The 19,245-nt window shown below is 33.4% G+C and overlaps 1 protein-coding gene across 4 annotated transcripts in view; it reads right to left on the bottom strand.

Annotated features, from left to right (window-relative positions):
• Positions 1 to 2,890: 2,890 nt before the first annotated feature.
• The window catches only part of tn (tripartite motif containing protein thin), a 98,910-nt gene continuing 82,555 nt past the window's right edge, over positions 2,891 to 19,245 (bottom strand). For all 4 annotated transcript variants that reach the window (XM_090108561.1, XM_090108562.1, XM_090108563.1 and 1 more), the window contains 3 exons: positions 17,612 to 17,829; positions 5,129 to 5,344; positions 2,891 to 4,733 (listed from right to left, as the gene is read on the bottom strand). In XM_090108561.1, coding sequence (XP_089964687.1) covers positions 5,131 to 5,344; positions 17,612 to 17,829 — 432 coding nt within the window. In that variant the 3' untranslated portion in view covers positions 2,891 to 4,733; positions 5,129 to 5,130. The remainder of the gene's footprint in view (positions 4,734 to 5,128; positions 5,345 to 17,611; positions 17,830 to 19,245) is intronic.

Here is a 19,245-nt window from a genome sequence, read left to right on the forward strand (position 1 = left end):
TTTCTAATTTTAATCAATTGCATGGTGGTTGGAATGTTATTAATCTATACTAATATTATAAAGCTGAAGTTTGTTTGTTTGAACGCGCTAATCTCGGGAACTACTGGTCCGATTTTAAAAATTCTTTCGATGTTAGATAGCCCATTTATCGAGGAAGGCTATAAGGCTATCATCTCGCTGAGTCCAACAGGAGCGGAGCACTGCGGGTAAGACCGCGGAGCGCAGCTAGTGTATTATATATTTGAATCTTTACAGTAGGTATATATTAATTACAATGATTTCTAAAGCAATATATGAATAAAGACAAATTAAAAATGGGTACGAGCGAATATTCTTTGATTTAATTCTAGTAGTTTTGATGAATGATTTAATCATTAAAAACAAAAGAAGTTAACCGAAAATTTTCTAAATTTATGTTGCCATTAATTTACACTAGGTATGCATATATAGATATGTTATTCTTAGGGATTTTAAATTCAACGAAGAAAAATTTATTTCTTATAAAATGATTTTATATGTCTACCTTCAACAATAAAATAATAATCGACTCAAAATGATAATTAACACAACTAATTTTGATGATTTTTAAAAATCTCTTGGCTTGAAATTGGCGATGACAGTTTGTGTACATGGTCGTACGGTACGTGTACGCTCTTAAAATCGCATTGAATAGAATTCTATTAGTCTACTTAATAATGCATATACCCACATAAATCCGAATAAAAAAAATGAAAAAAATATAAATTATATTTTATTATTCACTCCAGAACTCTACAATTGCATCGATAGAAAAAAAATATTTTTTCATAGCTTAATTTAAATACATTTTATATCGCATCGCTGTACATAGGGAACCAGAATACTTAACAAGCATTTTCATGACCGTGCGATGTCAAATATTGAATTTTTGAACGAATTTATTAGTTGAGACGTTGACACTGACGCTAACAAGGGTAGTTTTATTATGAAACTAGCTGTGCCGCGCGGATTCACCCGCAAATTCATGTATATTGTGGTATTCTGATGTTTGTGTATGAATTCCCGTGTCCCCTAATGGGGTATGGGGTAAATGCATTTTTCTGCTTCTGTTTCATTGCTTTTCTAAACAAACAAGTAAGTGATCCTACAGCCTCCCATGTTCTGCCAGACCGAGACATTGTTTTTGTTAATCCACACCAGGAATCGAACCCAGGTCGCTCGGTTTTACGATTGCGCGTTAAACATGAGGAGGAGGCCATAACTCATTTTATTGTAAAGATTCATCAAAATCCATTCACTAGTTTTTTTCCTGACAGAGAAAAACACATACAAACATAAATTTTCACAAACTTTCGCATTTATATTATTTGTAGGAGCTATAATCGAGAAATAATTGTTTCGTTTTGTGATATAATTATTATTGTGACGTTGATAGGTAATTACAGATGGCTGGAGAAAGAAATTATTTTGTGCGAATTATCTATTTATTATTAGATTGGCTGAAATAATAAATATTATATAATGAGGATTTTTTGTAATAAGACTAAAGGCAGTTTTACATTGAGTCAGTAGCTAACGTCAGTCGACTGCCGGGTCAGTGCTGACCTGGCACTGCCATATTGTAAATTGATTTCAAGTCAGTACAGCACTGTCGCGTCAGCACTGACGACAGCTACTGACTCAATGTTAAACTGCCTTAATGTGTACTGAAACTGAATAAAATCTTCCATGCGTAGAAAGTTAAACAAATTATTCGCAAATTACATATTCAGATATTCTTTGGGTTTGTACGTAAATAATGAGCATAATATGTCTTAAAAAAAGCTAGCTTACTTATCATAATGATGATTTTAAGGTATTTAAAAAAACACCTTGTTCTAGAATATCTTATTAGATATCGTAGGTATCTACATTATTGAAGAATTATTAAACAACAGACGTTAGAATATTTTTGCCTACATTAATTGATAAAATATTTGAATTTTGTAGTAGTATCTATAAACTCTTTTAAAAAATAACTGAAGTAACAATTAATAAGTTCTCATAATTTTAAAAGCTCCTTTTATGGATTACAAAATAAATATTTCGTCTTCTAGGTAGAGTAGAGCCGCGTAGCACCATCCGCGTAGCACCATCCGCGTAGCACCATCAGCGTAGCACCATCAGCGTAGAAACCTCAGTGAAGAACATAGGTTCTGGATTCGATTACCGGTGGACTTACAAAACAGAATGTTTCGGTCTGGCAGGATACAGACAGCTTATCATTTACTTGAGAAATTTTGAAAGATGGGTTTCTAATCCCGCATTATGGTCGATTTTTCTATTCTTTAAAATTTCTCATGAAGCATTTTAAGAAAACTTTATTATCATTTACTTACAAAAAAATCCATCAGTGCAAGAGATTTTAGCACTTACCATAATAATAAAAAAGGGGATATGTCATAAATTATGAAAAAAAAATAAAACAACATTTTCTTAAACACATCGTTTTATTCAAATTAAAACAATACAAAAATTATTATTAAATCTGTATATCAATAAGATATTTAAGTACAACGCATTATTATAAAAAGCTAGAAACGTGTTTTTACAATAGTGTAGTGGGACCAAATATTACTATAAAAGTTATACATAGTTATGTACTAAGTGCTTAGTACTTGTCACTTGCATCTAGAGAGCTATTCAGTTCTTATAAGTGACTTATATAAGTTAGTTATTTTATTGTTATTGCTATGATGTTAAAGAAAAGTTTCTCTTCTGAAAGTGCTTGAGAATATTATGATTGATCGAAATTCGTTATTATTTCATTATTTTTTTACCATAATTAGAAAAATTAAAATCATATTGCCTAATTAATATTAATTAATTAACAAATTAGAAAACAAAAAACAATCAGTTTTTTGTTTTCTAATTTACGAATATTTTATAGAAATATTTGAGTCCCACTTTACAATTATGAGTGAAAATAATTGAATTTCCTTTTACAAAGTTCAAACAAGAAAAATGTGGTTTTAGCATTTAAAACTAGCAAATTATGTTGTGTGTTTAAAAAGTTAGCGCGACATTTGACCTGACCGCCAAATTAACTGATTATGCATAGTCATGATCTTTCTATTGTATTAAATCTCATGTTTTTTGGTTTACTTTTTGGCATAATATTTGTGATAGTTAATTACTATTAAACATTGGAGTAAACGCTTTACTTAAGACTTGTTTAAAACAATAAAATTAACTACAATTGCAGAGCAATTACAATAATAATTTGCTAATAAAGTTTAAGTATATTACAATCTTTGGTTTTTATTACTAAAATGACTAGATTATGTTATATAAAACGATACATAAGAAAAGATACTAGAAAACACAATGCTCAAAATACAAAATTGTAACATTAACCATTAAAATGATATTAAGACACGGTAATTATCAAAGTGGGGTATCAATAAATGCTAACAGTTATTAAAAAAAATATTAAAGACATAAGAAATAATTCTTGTCTTAAAAAAGTAAGACCAGGCACCAGCAAATTAGAAACTCGTAAGCAGATTTTACACAATATTCACGAAAATGTTTACAACCAAATTACTTTTTATACAGAGCATCTTCCCCAGATTAATTCTAGAACGTTCTAGGCCACTGAACTTAATGAGTTATTAGATATGTTATAGTCAAATCCCGAAAAACAATCTCTTCGCGGAAGGACTGGTTTATATTAGGTTTGGCAAAAGCCATCGGGCAATCCTCGAAATACATTTGAATTTCACGCTTTGACTGAAGTCAACAGCAGTCTCGGGCGGAGGCGAACGCAGCATCGGCATCGCACGCCATAAGACGCCTCATCTACATAACGACTAACGAAAATTGTTTAGTAAAAGGCAGAAATATTACATTTATTGGACTTTGACAAAGTCATAATGCCAGACCTGAGGTTTGACCAGTCCAACCTAGGAGTGCTCGAGCTTCGAGTTTGACTACAACAGATATACAAAGGAAATTAACAAAATGATATTTAACTTGATGAAATTTCCCTTCCGGATTAACGCTGTTCAAAATCCCTTTTAATTAAGCTGAAAGATTTTATCGGACGTTAATTTAAGATTCGATATCAAATTGCCAATTAAGTGGAGATACTTCAATGGGTTTGGATTACAATAAAATTTTATATTTGCGCAGAGAGAAACTAAAGCGTATCTGTAATGTTAATTAATTTTTCCATGCTATAGGGTAAATGCTACTATATCGACCAGTTTTAGCCGTAACATGAGCAAGCTAATTATTATATTTTTAATTGTACGTTCTTTGCAAGATGTATTTTTCACGAATGAATATAATAGAATAGGACAGATGGACAAATTATATTTAAATTATTCAATTTCACAAAGCTTCCAGATTCTATACAAATTTGAGTTTTCCCTTTTACTTAACTTTATTAACTGCGAATTATTGTTTTGTCATTTTCTCTCACAACAAAAATTGTAAGAGCGAAAGAGATATTGACAAGATTTTATTAAATAAGACGTAAATTGATCATAATCAAATTTGCTCTGAATTTTTAATATTTATTGTAAAAGTATGAATTTCAAAGCTCAGAAGGCGTTATATTAGAATAACATAATAAAATGAAAACATATGAAAATATTAAAAGGACGGCACAACAAGGCTTGAGAATAAAATAAGGTCTTTGACCTTTATTTACAAAGCATATAAACACGTTAGATAACCGACTGTAGTCTTGAATATAGAGTTCGGTGAATCTGAAAAAGAGAAAATTTATAAAGGATTAAAACAAGCGCAATATGACTTTTAATAATATTAAAGCTTGCACCTTAACTTAATGACCTAAAAAAAGGTTTATAGGATCCAATTAATTTTATCTACATAAAATAATATCACATGCCCAAAAATGTTTGGTTGTTATTTATTATTTTATGATTATGAAAGTGTGACTTCGAATTTCTTACTGGAAAAGTATTGTGTGATATCAATTCAATTTTACTTATAGTCTATATGAATTAACAACAAACTTAAAAATATATTAGTTATCTAGACAATCTACATTGAATAATTGGAATAAATGGTACATATAGGTTTGCTAAAATGCTAAGGAACACATATTATATGAATATCTATAAAAATGCATCAAAAGTACCTTTAAAAAACTTGCACTCTGTGATTCTCTCGATCGCATACGATAATATTGCCATTGGACATGACAGCAATACCCTCAAGGCCCTTGAACTCTCCGTCCCCGGATCCCCAGGACCCGAAGGCCCTGAGGAAGGTCCCGTCGGGGTGGAAGATCTGGATCCTGTTGTTCCCGGAATCCGCGACCACGATGTAGCCCTGGTCGTCAACGGCAACGCCCCTGGAAAGAAAGCGTTTTTATTATAAAGTAAAATATTGGGGCGGATATTTTGAAAACAGATGACAATATTATTTTTGGATAGTAAGTTTTGAAATAAATGGTGTGAATAGGCCAAGTATATGTATTTTTTACTAAATTCTGCTGTATAGTCTCTTGATTCGCTTATTTTTACATCTATACTTAAAACTATTGATATATTGTATATTTATCAGTTCTCTATTTTCTTTACTATAAACTATAGAAAATTTAAATTTAACGGTATGTTGTTTGTTTATCAGTTATAATTGTCCATCTTCCTAACCATCAATTAAAATAAATAAATTGTATAAAGACTATTATCTATTTAAAACAAACACCATCCACTAAACGCATTAAGTATCTCTGGAATATTTAAAATCTAGTTAAATGTAACGAAGATTAGCCATAATTCTCCGGATAAGTAAAGGTTTAGGCAGGATTAAGGCGGCTGATCCCTTTTGAAAAAGGATTTTTCGAATCTTGTTAAAGACCTCCAGTTTACGGGAACATTTACTTGCGTTAATTGACATTAATGATTTAGTACACGGCTTCATTAAGATAGATAATTAAGGATTAGGAGCTACGTTTCTCCGTGTGTCCCCTAATTTTCTTGCTTCAATTCCCTGCTTTATAAAGATCCAATTTCGATTTGTTTGTGTGCGACTGGTAGTGTTGTTGTGTGAGTGTCTTGTTACGAACAAGCTGCGCTCCGTGGTTTCACCAGCGTGGCTCCGCTCCTGTTGGTCTTAGCGTGATAATAATATAGCCTATAGCCTTCCTCGATGAATGGGCTATCTAACACCGAAAGAATTTTTCAAATGGGACAAGTATTTCCTGAGATTAGCGCGTTCAAACAAACAAACAAACAAATTCTTCAGATTTATAATATTAATTAGTACCTATAGATAAAAGCAGATGAGGTCAACTACATTATAATATAAAAATAAATAATAAACCACAATATACATAAAGTTGAAGTAAACGACCTAAACAGGAAAAAAGTCACTTAAACTCTCATAAAATATGAAATCCGCAAAAAGATACGTGTTTTGAAGAAACGCGAAACTTCTTAAGTGTACTTACTACCTTACTTGTCTAGTATCTAACTTCAAAAAGTCTAAGACTAGTCTGATAAAAACTCTGAAACACTTGTAGTGTGTACGTTCGAGAGATCAGACCTGAATTTAAAAGGAAAACATATTATCACGTAAGATCCAAAGTAGGTATTAGAGTTTTTTCACAAATGTTCCTATCGGAGTGAACTCAAATCTGGTGTACGTGATTTCTTACTTATTTTATTTATTTAGATAAATATAATGTAGGGAAGGAATTCAGTAGGCTGGTATAACTAAAATGGTAATGTATTTGAATCTATGCTAAAAATTGGTAATAAAAAGTTCTGAGGAACTGGAGAGAATTATTGAAAACATATTTTAAGTTTCTGATTAACAGTAGAGTTGAATGCATTATTGATCCTTGACCTATAATTTTTCTCGAAATATATTTTTTTTTAATCTTATATCCTTGATGTGTCTATTCCTTTTTGTGTCAAACAAATATTTTCCTTATTTCATAACTTATAAGATTTCATCGTCATTCGTTTCGTTTATTAATAAAAAATGTACATTCGCAATAACATTATCAATATGAAGACTTAGAAAACCCTCAAATTTACCTATAATAACCGTTAGAAATAGGGAGACGTTTTCTTTGTTAAAGCATTTAGCGCGTTAAATATTAATATCGCGAGAAGCAAAGCCACAAATATAAAAATAAACTGGATGTGAAATAAGTTTTTGTGATTATTATTATGTTATTCTGTTGGGTTTAATTTCAATCAGAAACAATTAAGCGAAGGTGGATGCAATTTAACAACAAAAATGTATAGTTTAGATAACATATATATATAGAAGTATTTTGTAGAAAAAAAAATGTGTGCGTGTATTAGTGTACACACGTAAGACGTGAAACTTCTTTATGACCTTATTTTACAAAAAATAATTTACTATAATATGCAACTTTACAGAAATACGTCGAATCACGCGTGGTAGGGATAAGAAAAAGATGGCGCGTAACGGAAAAATGTCACGCGTAACGAAAAAATGTTACACTAAATTTTTTTCCAACCCCGATAAAGAAGTTTCACTTCAAAAATAGTTCTTTTGTTGTGTTGTGACGTGTAGTGTTGCGGTCCGTTGTGTTGTGTTACAGAACCAAAATAGTGCTATGTAGTGTTGTGCTAATGCGTTGCCTTGCATTGTTTTGTAATGTGCTGCATTATGTTGTGTTGTATTATGTCGTGTCGTATTTTATATTTATCATTACCACATCCAGTACACAACACTCCACACCATACAGACACACGCCATATCGATTTCTCGTTAGCAATCACCAATTGAGAGGTAACTTTAAGGGCCTTGGAAAGTATAAGCCTATTATCATACCGCCACTAAGACCTTCCAAATGGAATTTTGATATACATAATGACGGAATTTCACCGTCATGTTCAATTTGGGGGAGTGACCTGGATGGGCGTAAGCAAGAGTGAAGATGTTTTAAATTAAAAGGAAAAGTTTTTGACGTGACAACGTCTTATAATTCGATAGAGCCGCGTGCACGCACGAAAAAACATGACTCATGCGGCGTTACCTCGCTCTGAGGCGTTCCATGTAAGGCTTGAAGTGCGAGCGAGAGCGCGGAACGAACGACAAAGAAGCAAAATTGGACGTTGTCACGTTCAACTATCGTCAGTAAACCGACTTTACAGACAACCAATTTTTTATGAAAGTTTGGGTATGAAAGATTCATGCGTATAGATTGAGATGTTGCTTGGTGGAAAATATCAATGGATAATTAGTATTAATAGTAATGACTATGATACAATAATTATTTTCTATTTCATTCTTCATCAATTCATTGTTATTTACTATAGACTGCGTCATTTTTAATAAATGGAGATAAATTGTTAAATTAATATTAGTACTCTATATAAAACTGAAATGCAAAAATATTTTTCAAGTAAATATTTAGTTTTTTGAAACGATTTCTGAGAAATGTCACACTACTGTTAGGCGTGATCTGCGGTTTGATTTAGGTTCAGAACGTGGATAGACTTCTAGATTCCTCGTAATGGCTAGACCTAACATTGAATAGTGTTATAGAAGCTTCATAGTCACTCTGAAACCTTTGTAGTTTGAATAGATCGTGACTTCCGTGGTAATGGCTTTTTATAGCAAATTCTGTTTGAAACTCTTACCTACCTATATTAAATATTGAGAAAAACAAAAGCTCAATGTTTTGAAATATACGATAAACATCGTACGTTTTCTAAGAATTCGTTATGTGTATTTTTATGGTGGTATCTGTATGAAGTAACATGATAAGTAAACGATTGTTTAGCCTTTAATACTCAATCTCATTAATAAAGCCTTAAGCATAGATATAAGTTAAGAATAGAATTATATTTTTTTACAATACAATAAAACATGTGTTAAAATACAATACAAAACTTGATAATAATTAAAACTAAACATTACCTAAAAAGCTAAAATTAAAGAGCATTTCCTCGTAGGGCCATTCATACGTTTTTAGTACACTTTAATTTGATAAAAACAAAAGCGTTGCAGTTACATTCATACTAAACACCGTCAGTTTTCAATCTCTTTAATGCATGTAACGTCATGTGACCTGTAAACTCGAGACACTATTTCTGAATAAAATATGCTTTGAAGAAAATTGGTTTTACGATTTATGCTGACATCGTTCTTGACCGCTTTAAAGTTTAAAATTTGTTTGCTTTCCTTTGGATTTGTGGTTCGCTATGAATTCATAAAATATTGTCATACGTTTATTACAGTGTGCGCAAGTGTAGTCTGGTTTTAAATTGAGGATGGTTATGGGACATTTATCATCAAAATTTAATATGCAGGCTATTGGACGCCCCATTTTTCGACTGAATTTAGTACAAACTTCTTATAAGTATTGGCTTTTGATATTGATTTTGCATTATATTTATACTTTTCTGTAAAGTTAATTAATTGCATTAAAGAAAAACGGTAGAAGACACTTAATAGATTAAAAAAGTCAAATAGAAAGTGGATAAAACTCGGCCAATAAATCTATTTTGCGTATTAAGTTTTTCTTGCCACTGTTTTCCTGAAGAAGTCGTGCGTGTAAACTAACACAGAAATATCGCCATGAAATAAGTCAGAAAACGAACATATTTATGGGAACGTGAGTTGCTTACGGAATAAAACTACGAGTTTCATGCCTTATGTTACTGCTGTGTTCGTACAAAATAGCAAGATTTACCTATGCCGTACCTACTGGGAAATATATTGTGAATTACATACTTTATGTTACAAAGGTTGATTGTGGAAGAGACTTTTGTTATTATCCTACTAATATTATAAATGCGAAAGTTTGTGAGGATGTGTGTGTGGTGTGTGTGTGTGTGTGTGTGTTTGTTACTCTTTCACGCAAATTCTACTGAACCGATTACAACGAAATTTGGCAAACATATAGAGGGTAACTTGGATTAACATATAGGATAGGTTTTATTCCGGAAATCCCACGGGAACGGGAACTATGCGGTTTTTTCTTTGAAAACGCGGGCGAAGCCGCGGGCGGAAAGCTAGTATTTACATAAATATTCAGTTGCGTATATTTTCAAGTACCTAATTATTTTTTTATATTTTATTCTAATTGTACGTGAATTATCTTATATATAAAAATGAATCGCAAAATGTGTTGGTAAGCGCATAACTCGAGAAGGGCTGAACCGATTTCGATAATTCTTTTTTTATTATTGTTTAGTTGTTTACTCAAGGTTGAAGTTACAATGTTCGGCCAACAGATGCCGCTAGGTGTATTCACTCGCATATTAACTCGCGCTATAGAAATACTTTTAATATTTGATAAGTATTTTTCTGGTAATATGAAATATAGTTTGGTTTTTTACAAGTGTGTGAGTGTTTTAATTCAGTGATCCCCTAGTGATTCAACATTGGTGCCGAAACCCCGGAATTGGAATTTGGACTGGTAAATTGTGGACTTAGAATAATTTGCAGTGATAAAAGACTTAGAAAATTTACGAACATTTCTTCAAACACTTAGAATATTCTCTGGACTTAGTAAATTTTGCAGTGATCCGATACTTAGAAAATTTTGCAATAGTTTCATGGACACTTAGAAAAATTTCGATGTCTGTGCTTGGGACTTAGAATTTTTCATCGAGTTTATGTCAAGGACTTAGAATTTTTTCGTCGAGTATATTTTGAACTTAGAAGATTTCTTATACTTTGCTTGTCACATAGAAGATTGCATTTTGGACAATTATGGAAGCACATATGTCAATTCAATATGACCTTTTTGAGAAATTGAAGAAGGCGGAACTGAACTTCCGGAAGTCACCAAAGGAAAGAATTAAACCATCATATATTGAGACTCGTTTAGAGAATTTGGAAGACTTATGGAGAGAATTTAAAGCTGGTCATCGGAAGATTATTGCTTCAATATCTGCAGCGGAAAAGCCTAAGACTAAGTATTTCTCGGATGATTTATATGAAGAATTTGAGGAATTCTACACAACGTTTAAATGTGTCTTGAAGGATGCCTGTGCAATTGTACCTAAAAGCAATAATAATATTCCTAGTGTAACTAAAGAAGAAGTGAAACTTCCCACCATACAGCTACAAACATTCAGTGGAAAGTATGAAGATTGGCAAGCGTTTCATGACATGCACATTTCTATTGTTCAGAATAATGCATCTTTGAGCAATGTTGAAAAATTTCATTATTTGAAATCCAGTTTAACTGGAGAAGCTGCAACTTATTTGAATAATTATGCTACAACGGATCAAAATTATTTGGAAGCCTGGAAACAATTGGTGAAACGTTATGACAATAAGAAATATAATGTTAATACTGTTATGAAAAGGCTTTTTTCACAAAAGAAGATAACGCATGAGATTTCAACTGGATTGAAGAGTTTAATTGATACTACATCATCTTGTTTAACGTCACTGTACAACATGAAAATTAAAACTGATAATTGGGATACATTTATCGTCTATTTTGTTGTTACTCGGTTGGATGCGGAAACTCACAGATTATGGGAGAATCATGACAGTCAATTGAATCCAGAGGAATTGGCTACTTGGTCACAACTTTTATCCTTCTTGGAGACAAGGTTTAGAACTTTGGAAAAGTTTGAAGCTGTAAAGCATACACCAAAGTCTCAGCAGACTACTCCCGTTGTTAAACATAAATCTTTTCATAGTTCCATTCAACATAAGGAATCTGTTGACAACATTTGTGCATTGTGTGAAGGGTCACATTTTATATACAGCTGTAAAAGCTTTCTTCAGCAGCCAGTGAATGCCCGTCAAAGCACAGTAGAAAACAAAAGATTATGTTTCAATTGCCTCTCATCTACTCACACTGTTAAGAAATGCCGCCATTCAACCTGCTGTAAAAAATGTGGAAGGCGACATCATTCGCTGCTTCATCGCGAAAGGGATAATGCGCAAGAGATTCTTACGCATAATCAGCACTCACAGAACCAGGACAAATCATCCCCATCAAACTCATCAACTGAGACTAAGATTTCAGCCCATTTTTCGAAAGTGAACCCCGTTCCATTGTCAACTGACATTCATGTGTCAGCCCATACCACTAGAGATAGTCATCATGATGTGGTTCTCGCCACAGCTATAATCAAAGCGTATTCTAGAAATGGTGTTAAACATATAGTGAGAGCGTTGCTTGATCAAGGCTCACAAGCATCGTTCATTTCTGAGAAAACTGTACAATTACTTGGACTTCCACGCATTCCCATAAATGGTTTGGTGTCAGGTCTTGGTGAGGGTTTATCTAGGAGTAAATACATGGTGTCATTATTCATTGAATCGTATCACAACCCGTCTACCACAATCCAAGTAAATGCTCACGTTTTAAGTTCGTTGACTACTCATATTCCATCTCATAGATTGCATACGCCCAGTTGGCCAGATGTACATAATCTTACATTAGCTGACCCAAGTTATAATATTCCAGGTAAAATAGACGTTCTTTTAGGAGCTGATATTTACAGTGAAATTTTACTTAATGGTGTGCTTAAAAATTCACAGGGTCTAGTAGCGCAAGAAACTACATTAGGATGGATTTTATCGGGTAAGCTTCCACAAAGTTCAGAAAGATTAACAAATAGAAGTATAACTATGCATGTTCAAGAAAGAAGCGACGAGCTTTTAAAGAAGTTTTTTGAAATGGAAGCAGAACCAGACAGTATAGAAAGAAAATTATCGCCAAGTGAAATAAAGTGTGAAGAGTTATATGACGCAACAACTACGAGAAATTCAGACGGAAGATTTGTAGTTAAGCTACCATTCACTAGTGACGATCCTCAATGCATGTATGGAAATTCAAAAGACATAGCAGTAAGAAAATTGAAAGCGTTAGAAAGAAGACTTAAACAAAATTTAGAATTATACGAAGATTACCGAAAAGTTTTAGGTGAATATTTGGAACTAAATCATATGATAGAAATTAAAGAGACAGATATCGATAACCCCAAGGCAGTTTATTTACCTCATCACGCTGTAGTAAGGAAGGAAAAGGACACTACTAAGGTGAGAGTCGTATTTAATGCATCATCGAAAGGTGTCAATGATGTATCTTTAAACGACGATCTGCACATAGGTCCTAAACTACAGCAAGATTTGAGACATCTGCTTATGAGGTGGAGAACTCATCGTGTATGTATCATAGGTGATTTGGTTAAGATGTATCGACAAATATTGGTGAAAGACGAAGACACCAACTATCAAAGGATCGTGTGGAGAAATGACTCAAATCAACCAATCAAGCATTATAAATTATTGACCTTAACTTTTGGAACTGCTTGTGCTCCTTATTTAGCAGTTAAGACATTACAGACATTAGCAAAGGAAGAGCAGCTCAGGTTCCCTACTGCATCGGAAATTACTCAGCGTGATTTTTACATCGACGACTTAATGACCGGATGCGAAAATCTAGATGAAGCTTTACACATATACGATGAAATGAATAGTCTAATGAAGTCTGGTGGTTTTCAAATGCAAAAGTGGAGTAGCAATGACACCAACTTTCTAAGTAAAATTGGTAAAGATAAAATGAGTGATGATTCCGTACGCATCAAATCAGATAATCAATTTAAAGTTCTCGGATTATCTTGGAATAGAGAGACTGATAATTTCGAATATACAATTAATTTACCAGATGGTCAACATCCTGTAACGAAGCGCCAAGTATTATCTGATATAGCTCGATTGTATGATCCGATAGGTTGGATAGCACCGGTAGTAGTTAAAGCAAAGATATTTATACAGAAGGTATGGAAAGCAGGATTAGACTGGGATGCAAATTTGACAGAAGACCTATTGATAGAATGGATTAATTTCAGGAAAGAGTTGAATGATCTAAAGAATATCGTAATTCCACGCTGGCTTAATACAAGCAAAGATTGCGATATGGAGCTACACGCATTTTCGGATGCTTCTAAAGCTGCATACGCAGCAGCAATTTATCTACGAGTTGTTAATAAACTTGACAAATCTGTGCATGTTACCTTAATCACAGCGAAGACTAAAGTTGCACCTATCGACAAAGAAATATCCATTCCACGATTAGAGCTCTGCGGGGCGACACTTGCAGCTAAACTCGTGTCTGAGGTCGCTCAAGTCATGGGTATAATTAAAGAAAATACTTACGCTTGGACGGATTCAACTGTAGTCCTTGCATGGTTGAAAGGTCACTCATCTCGTTGGGCTACATTTGTGAGCAATAGAGTATCGACAATACTTACCATTTTAGATTATAATCAGTGGGGACATGTACCTTCGGAATCGAATCCAGCGGACTGCGCCTCTCGTGGTCTTAAATCTACAGAATTAAAGAATTACTCACTTTGGTGGAAGGGTCCTGACTGGTTGTGTAATTCTACAATTGATATCGATCAACCGATTATACCAGATACAGAAGAAGAAAGAAATACTAAATCATTTTGTGTTCAACATCAGAAGGAAGAAGATTTTGAGTGGATTAGATTTTCGTCGTTGTTTAAAATGTTGAGAGTCATGGCATGGTGTCGTAGAATTTTTAATAGAGAAAAATCTAAATTACCGAAGTACTTAACATCTAATGAATTGAACGAGGCTTTATTTATGTGTATCAAACAAGTTCAACACCATGAATTTGCTGAAGATATAAAACATCTGTCATCAAAAGGCTACGTTACAAAGAAGAGCGTTCTTCACAAACTCACGCCTTTTTTGGACGAAAAAGGTATTGTGCGAGTTGGTGGAAGAATTAAACAACATCCTATTATTATTCCCGGAAGAAGTCATTTGGCTACACTAATAATTTCGGATACTCACAGTCGTACTCTCCATGGAGGCCCTCAACTCATGCTCAATGTTATTAGAGCAAAATATTGGATTCTAAGAGCACGAGATCGTGTCAAAAAATTCTATAGAAGTTGTATCACATGTTTACGTCATTCTAAAGCTCAGAAAACGCAAATAATGGGTGAACTCCCAGATGTTCGATTAAATCCGAGCAAACCGTTTAGATCTACCGGAGTTGATTACGCTGGCCCTATATTAATGCGTTTCTCTCCAGGTCGTGGTTCCAAAGCCTATAAAGGGTACATTTGTATTTTCGTGTGCATGGTGACCCGAGCTATTCATTTGGAAGCAGTTTCTGATTTGACGGCAAAAGGATTTATAGCTGCATTCCGAAGATTTACATCAAGGCGAGGTCACTGCCAGGATTTATATAGCGACAATGCCACCAATTTTGTAGGAGCCGACAAACTCTTGCAAAGCATGTTACGGGAGGCACGTAAAGAAAATCCCAATGAATTAGTGGATTTGTTGTCTTACGAATCTACGACGTGGCATTACATCCCTCCATATTCGCCAAATTTTGGTGGATTGTGGGAGGCAGGGGTACGATGCGTTAAAACACATTTGCGTAAGGTCATAGGTGATAGTACGTTAACCTACGAGGAACTTACTACTGTACTTCACCAAATCGAAGCTTGCTTAAACTCGCGTCCTATTACTTTACTTAATGACAATCCAGACGATCCCCTACCCCTGACACCAGGCCATTTTCTAGTCGGAGAACCCCTCATTAACATTCCAGATGAAAATCATCTTGTCCAAAACATATCTCATCTAGAGAGATGGAAAACAGTACAGAAAATGGTTAATGAATTTTGGACAAGATGGTCCAAAGAATATTTAGTAACGATGGCCCATCGTCAAAAATGGACCACTAAAACTCCTGAACCAAATATTGGCGATATTGTTGTTTTAAGAGATGAACAGCTGCCGCCTTGTAAATGGGCATTAGGTAAAATCGTCGACAAACACCCGGGCCCAGATAAAATCACTCGTGTAGTTACTGTGAAATGTAAGAACGGTCTATTTAAACGCGCTTTAAGTAAAGTTTGTGTATTGCCTAAATGATTATTTTTTTTTGTATCCAAGTTATTTCACGGTGGGCGGCAGATCTGAGCACGTCTAATAAGTTTTTTTTTGTTTTACATTAGGTAATGTTGAGAAGTTATTTTCGTTCTTATTTTTTACTTTTATTATTTATACTTTTGTATTGTATCGAGTAATAGATCTGTTCACAGAGAATGTATTGTAGTGTTAAGACCGTAACTTCATTTTTCTTTGTATAATTTGTTCACATATAAGTATTTATGTTGATAAGGAGGACAAGTCCTCGGTGGGCGGAATGTTTAGTTGTTTACTCATAGGTTGAAGTTACAATGTTCGGCCAACAGATGCCGCTAGGTGTATTCACTCGCATATTAACTCGCGCTATAGAAATACTTTTAATATTTGATAAGTATTTTTCTGGTAATATAAATATAGTTTGGTTTTTTACAAGTGTGTGAGTGTTTTAATTCAGTGATCCCCTAGTGATTCAACAATTATGCTCCTTGAAGTACGAGGATGGTTTTTATGTAGAGAAAACGTAAATATTATGTACCACGGGCGAAGCCGGGGCGGACCGCTAGTTATATATAAAAACTTATATAAAATAAAGAATTGGTGAGTGAATGTGTGTGTTCCTTCAATGCAATAATACCTATGCCTCATATATGAAATGAAAATTATTAAATAAATTTTTCATTTTATATAGAATTTATTCTAATACTTGATGAAACTAGCAGAAGATTCAAGAACTTTAAGAAATTTTGAAAATTTAAACCAAATACGAATTTGATTGTTTAATACAAGCATAATGAATTTTACAAAGCCGATAAACATACAAAATACACATTTTAATACCAAACCGTAATTATCAATACAATGCTAAGTATACTAAATAATTACTAGATCTATTGTATATTTGATTGCAAACTAATTGCGTGACTTTTAGCTCCCAAATGAACAGCATGGCCATATAATTAATTACTCATTATGCTGGTATTATTATGTGTGATTACTATATCTAAAATCGTGATTGTATGTTATCAATAGTTGTCTGTATGTCAATATGTAATCTATACTTAATATTATAAAGCTGAAGAGTTTGTTTGTTTGAACGCGCTAATATCAGGAACTAATGGTCCGATTTGAAAAATTCTTTCGGTGTTAGAGAGCCTATTTATAAAGGAAGGCTATAGGCTATATATCATCAGGCTAAGGCCAACAGGAGCGGAGCTATGTGAGTAAAACCGCGGGGTACAGCCAGTTAAGTTAAGTTAACTTATTTAATTTGAATTCTCATAGATTTAGTAGCAAACAACAAGCTATTTTCTCAATGCTTTGAATAGATTTGTTCAAATACCAATAGATTTGAGATATATCTTTTATTTATTCTAAACGCTACAATAAGCTTCAATAAAGGTAGCCTTAACAGAATCTCTATCGGACTATCATCCCCTGGGTACAATTATTGGTAAATAGTGTGGAACTGAGTTAACCTTTGTTCGATTCCCGGTGTGTTTAGACAATATCGATTTGTAAAATAGAATGTATGTGTCTGCATTATCCTTATTTCTGTTTATATGCATATATTTATCTGTTTGTCTGTTTACTGGGGCTAAACGGTAAACTCAAAAGTACCGCTTGGATTTACTTCAAATTTTGCATGAATACTTCTAACAGGTTCGATCAACATGGCTAAGACCGATAGTAGTGGAGCGGGCAAACCGCGGGGCACTAGTAATAAATAAAATCAACATACCTCGGGAACTTGAACTGCCCATCCTCCGAGCCTTCCTCGCCAAAGGAAGACAGCACTCTGCCATTTACGTCGAACACCTGGATCCTATGGTTGTTGGAGTCGGAGACCAGGACCCTGTTCGTGCTGGAGACGGCGATGTAGTGTGGGTGCTCCAGCTGGCCCAGCTTGGAACCAAATGAACCGAACTTGCCCACAAATGTGCCGTCGGATTGGAATACCTAGAAATAAATAAATATTTCAGGACAATTTTCACACACTGCACGATCTGATCCCATACTAAGCTTTCGCTTGTGTTATGGAAACCAGATGGCTGATAAACATACATACATAATTTAAAATAAATACTTATATAGATAATTAACACCCAGGCACAGAGCAAAAATCTATGTTCAATGTTCATCACAAAAATATTTGCCCCGGGTGGGAATCGAACCCACGACCTCTGGCTTGGAGGGCAGGTCAGTCAAGAAGGTTAGATGAGGTAAAAGGGATTTGAATACCTATAAGTATACATGTGTATTTCTTATTAAATGTATTGTATTAGAATAATTATAGATGATTTGGAAAGTTACCTCATATGGAAGTATAATTGAAAATTAGATAATACCTAGTGCACACTAAAAGTTTTGCGTTGCAGGCCACCCATAAATATTTGAATTTTGAATGTTATATTTTTTTAACATAATATGAAGTCTCATTAGTTGTAGAGAAAAAAATTGGGCGGGAAGCGCTTGTCAATTGTTTTTTATCTCAAGTTACGTATATCTGATTTAGTGAATTATACGATTCATCCATATTTATCCATTTTATGTCTTTATTTAAATTATTTAATGTAAATCCTTATATCTCTCTCAACGAGATTGTAAAAAATATTATTGCAATACTATCTAATTAAATTAATACTCTACATCACAGTAAAATATAATTTCAACCTATGAATTTTTTTGGTAAGTATGTAGGTATATTAAGAGATGACAGACTTAACTTTTTTATAAACTTAATAGCATTATTTTTTAAAAGTAACATATAATTCTATTGAATACTCCATTCATTTAATAAAAATTAAACAATTCAAATGAATATTTGCCAAACACAACGAATGAATTGGATATTTATTTTCATTTGAACAAATCCCAGCCAAAAACATGGCTAATGCAAATAAATGAAAATTACCGACTCACTAATATTCAGTAATTCATAGACAATTTGTTAAATCCGCCATGCTGTTATATTATTCTATACGTTTAGTTAAATGAAATAACTAATAAGCTTAATGTAAAGCGTGTTTGAACAAATTCATTAAGAGCTTTTATTATTAAATTATGCAAGCTAATAACTTGAAATCTGTTGTTTAATTAAATTGTTGTATCGATAGTTTATAATATTATACAGAGTGTTCCACCGTCTGTATTCTAAGCTCAAAGGAGGTTATAGTTTTGCATACGCTGAGTACGTAAAAAATACTTAAAAAATTCCAGATTCATTTTTTTTCAAATAGATGAATTCTTAAAACTCTTTGTGTACACCCCTAACAAGCAACCCGCCCAACTTTGCCACCCGCACGCCAGCTATCGTTTAAGATTATGTTTTCATAGACAAAATGCTCACATTAGCGAAGCGTTATATGCCGGCTG

The sequence above is a fragment of the Colias eurytheme genome, chromosome 13, assembly GCF_061535395.1.
Source record: "Colias eurytheme isolate Ceu_HAF_F1 chromosome 13, ilColEury1 Martin Lab GWU primary, whole genome shotgun sequence".
NCBI classification, from domain to species: Eukaryota; Metazoa; Arthropoda; class Insecta; order Lepidoptera; family Pieridae; genus Colias; species Colias eurytheme.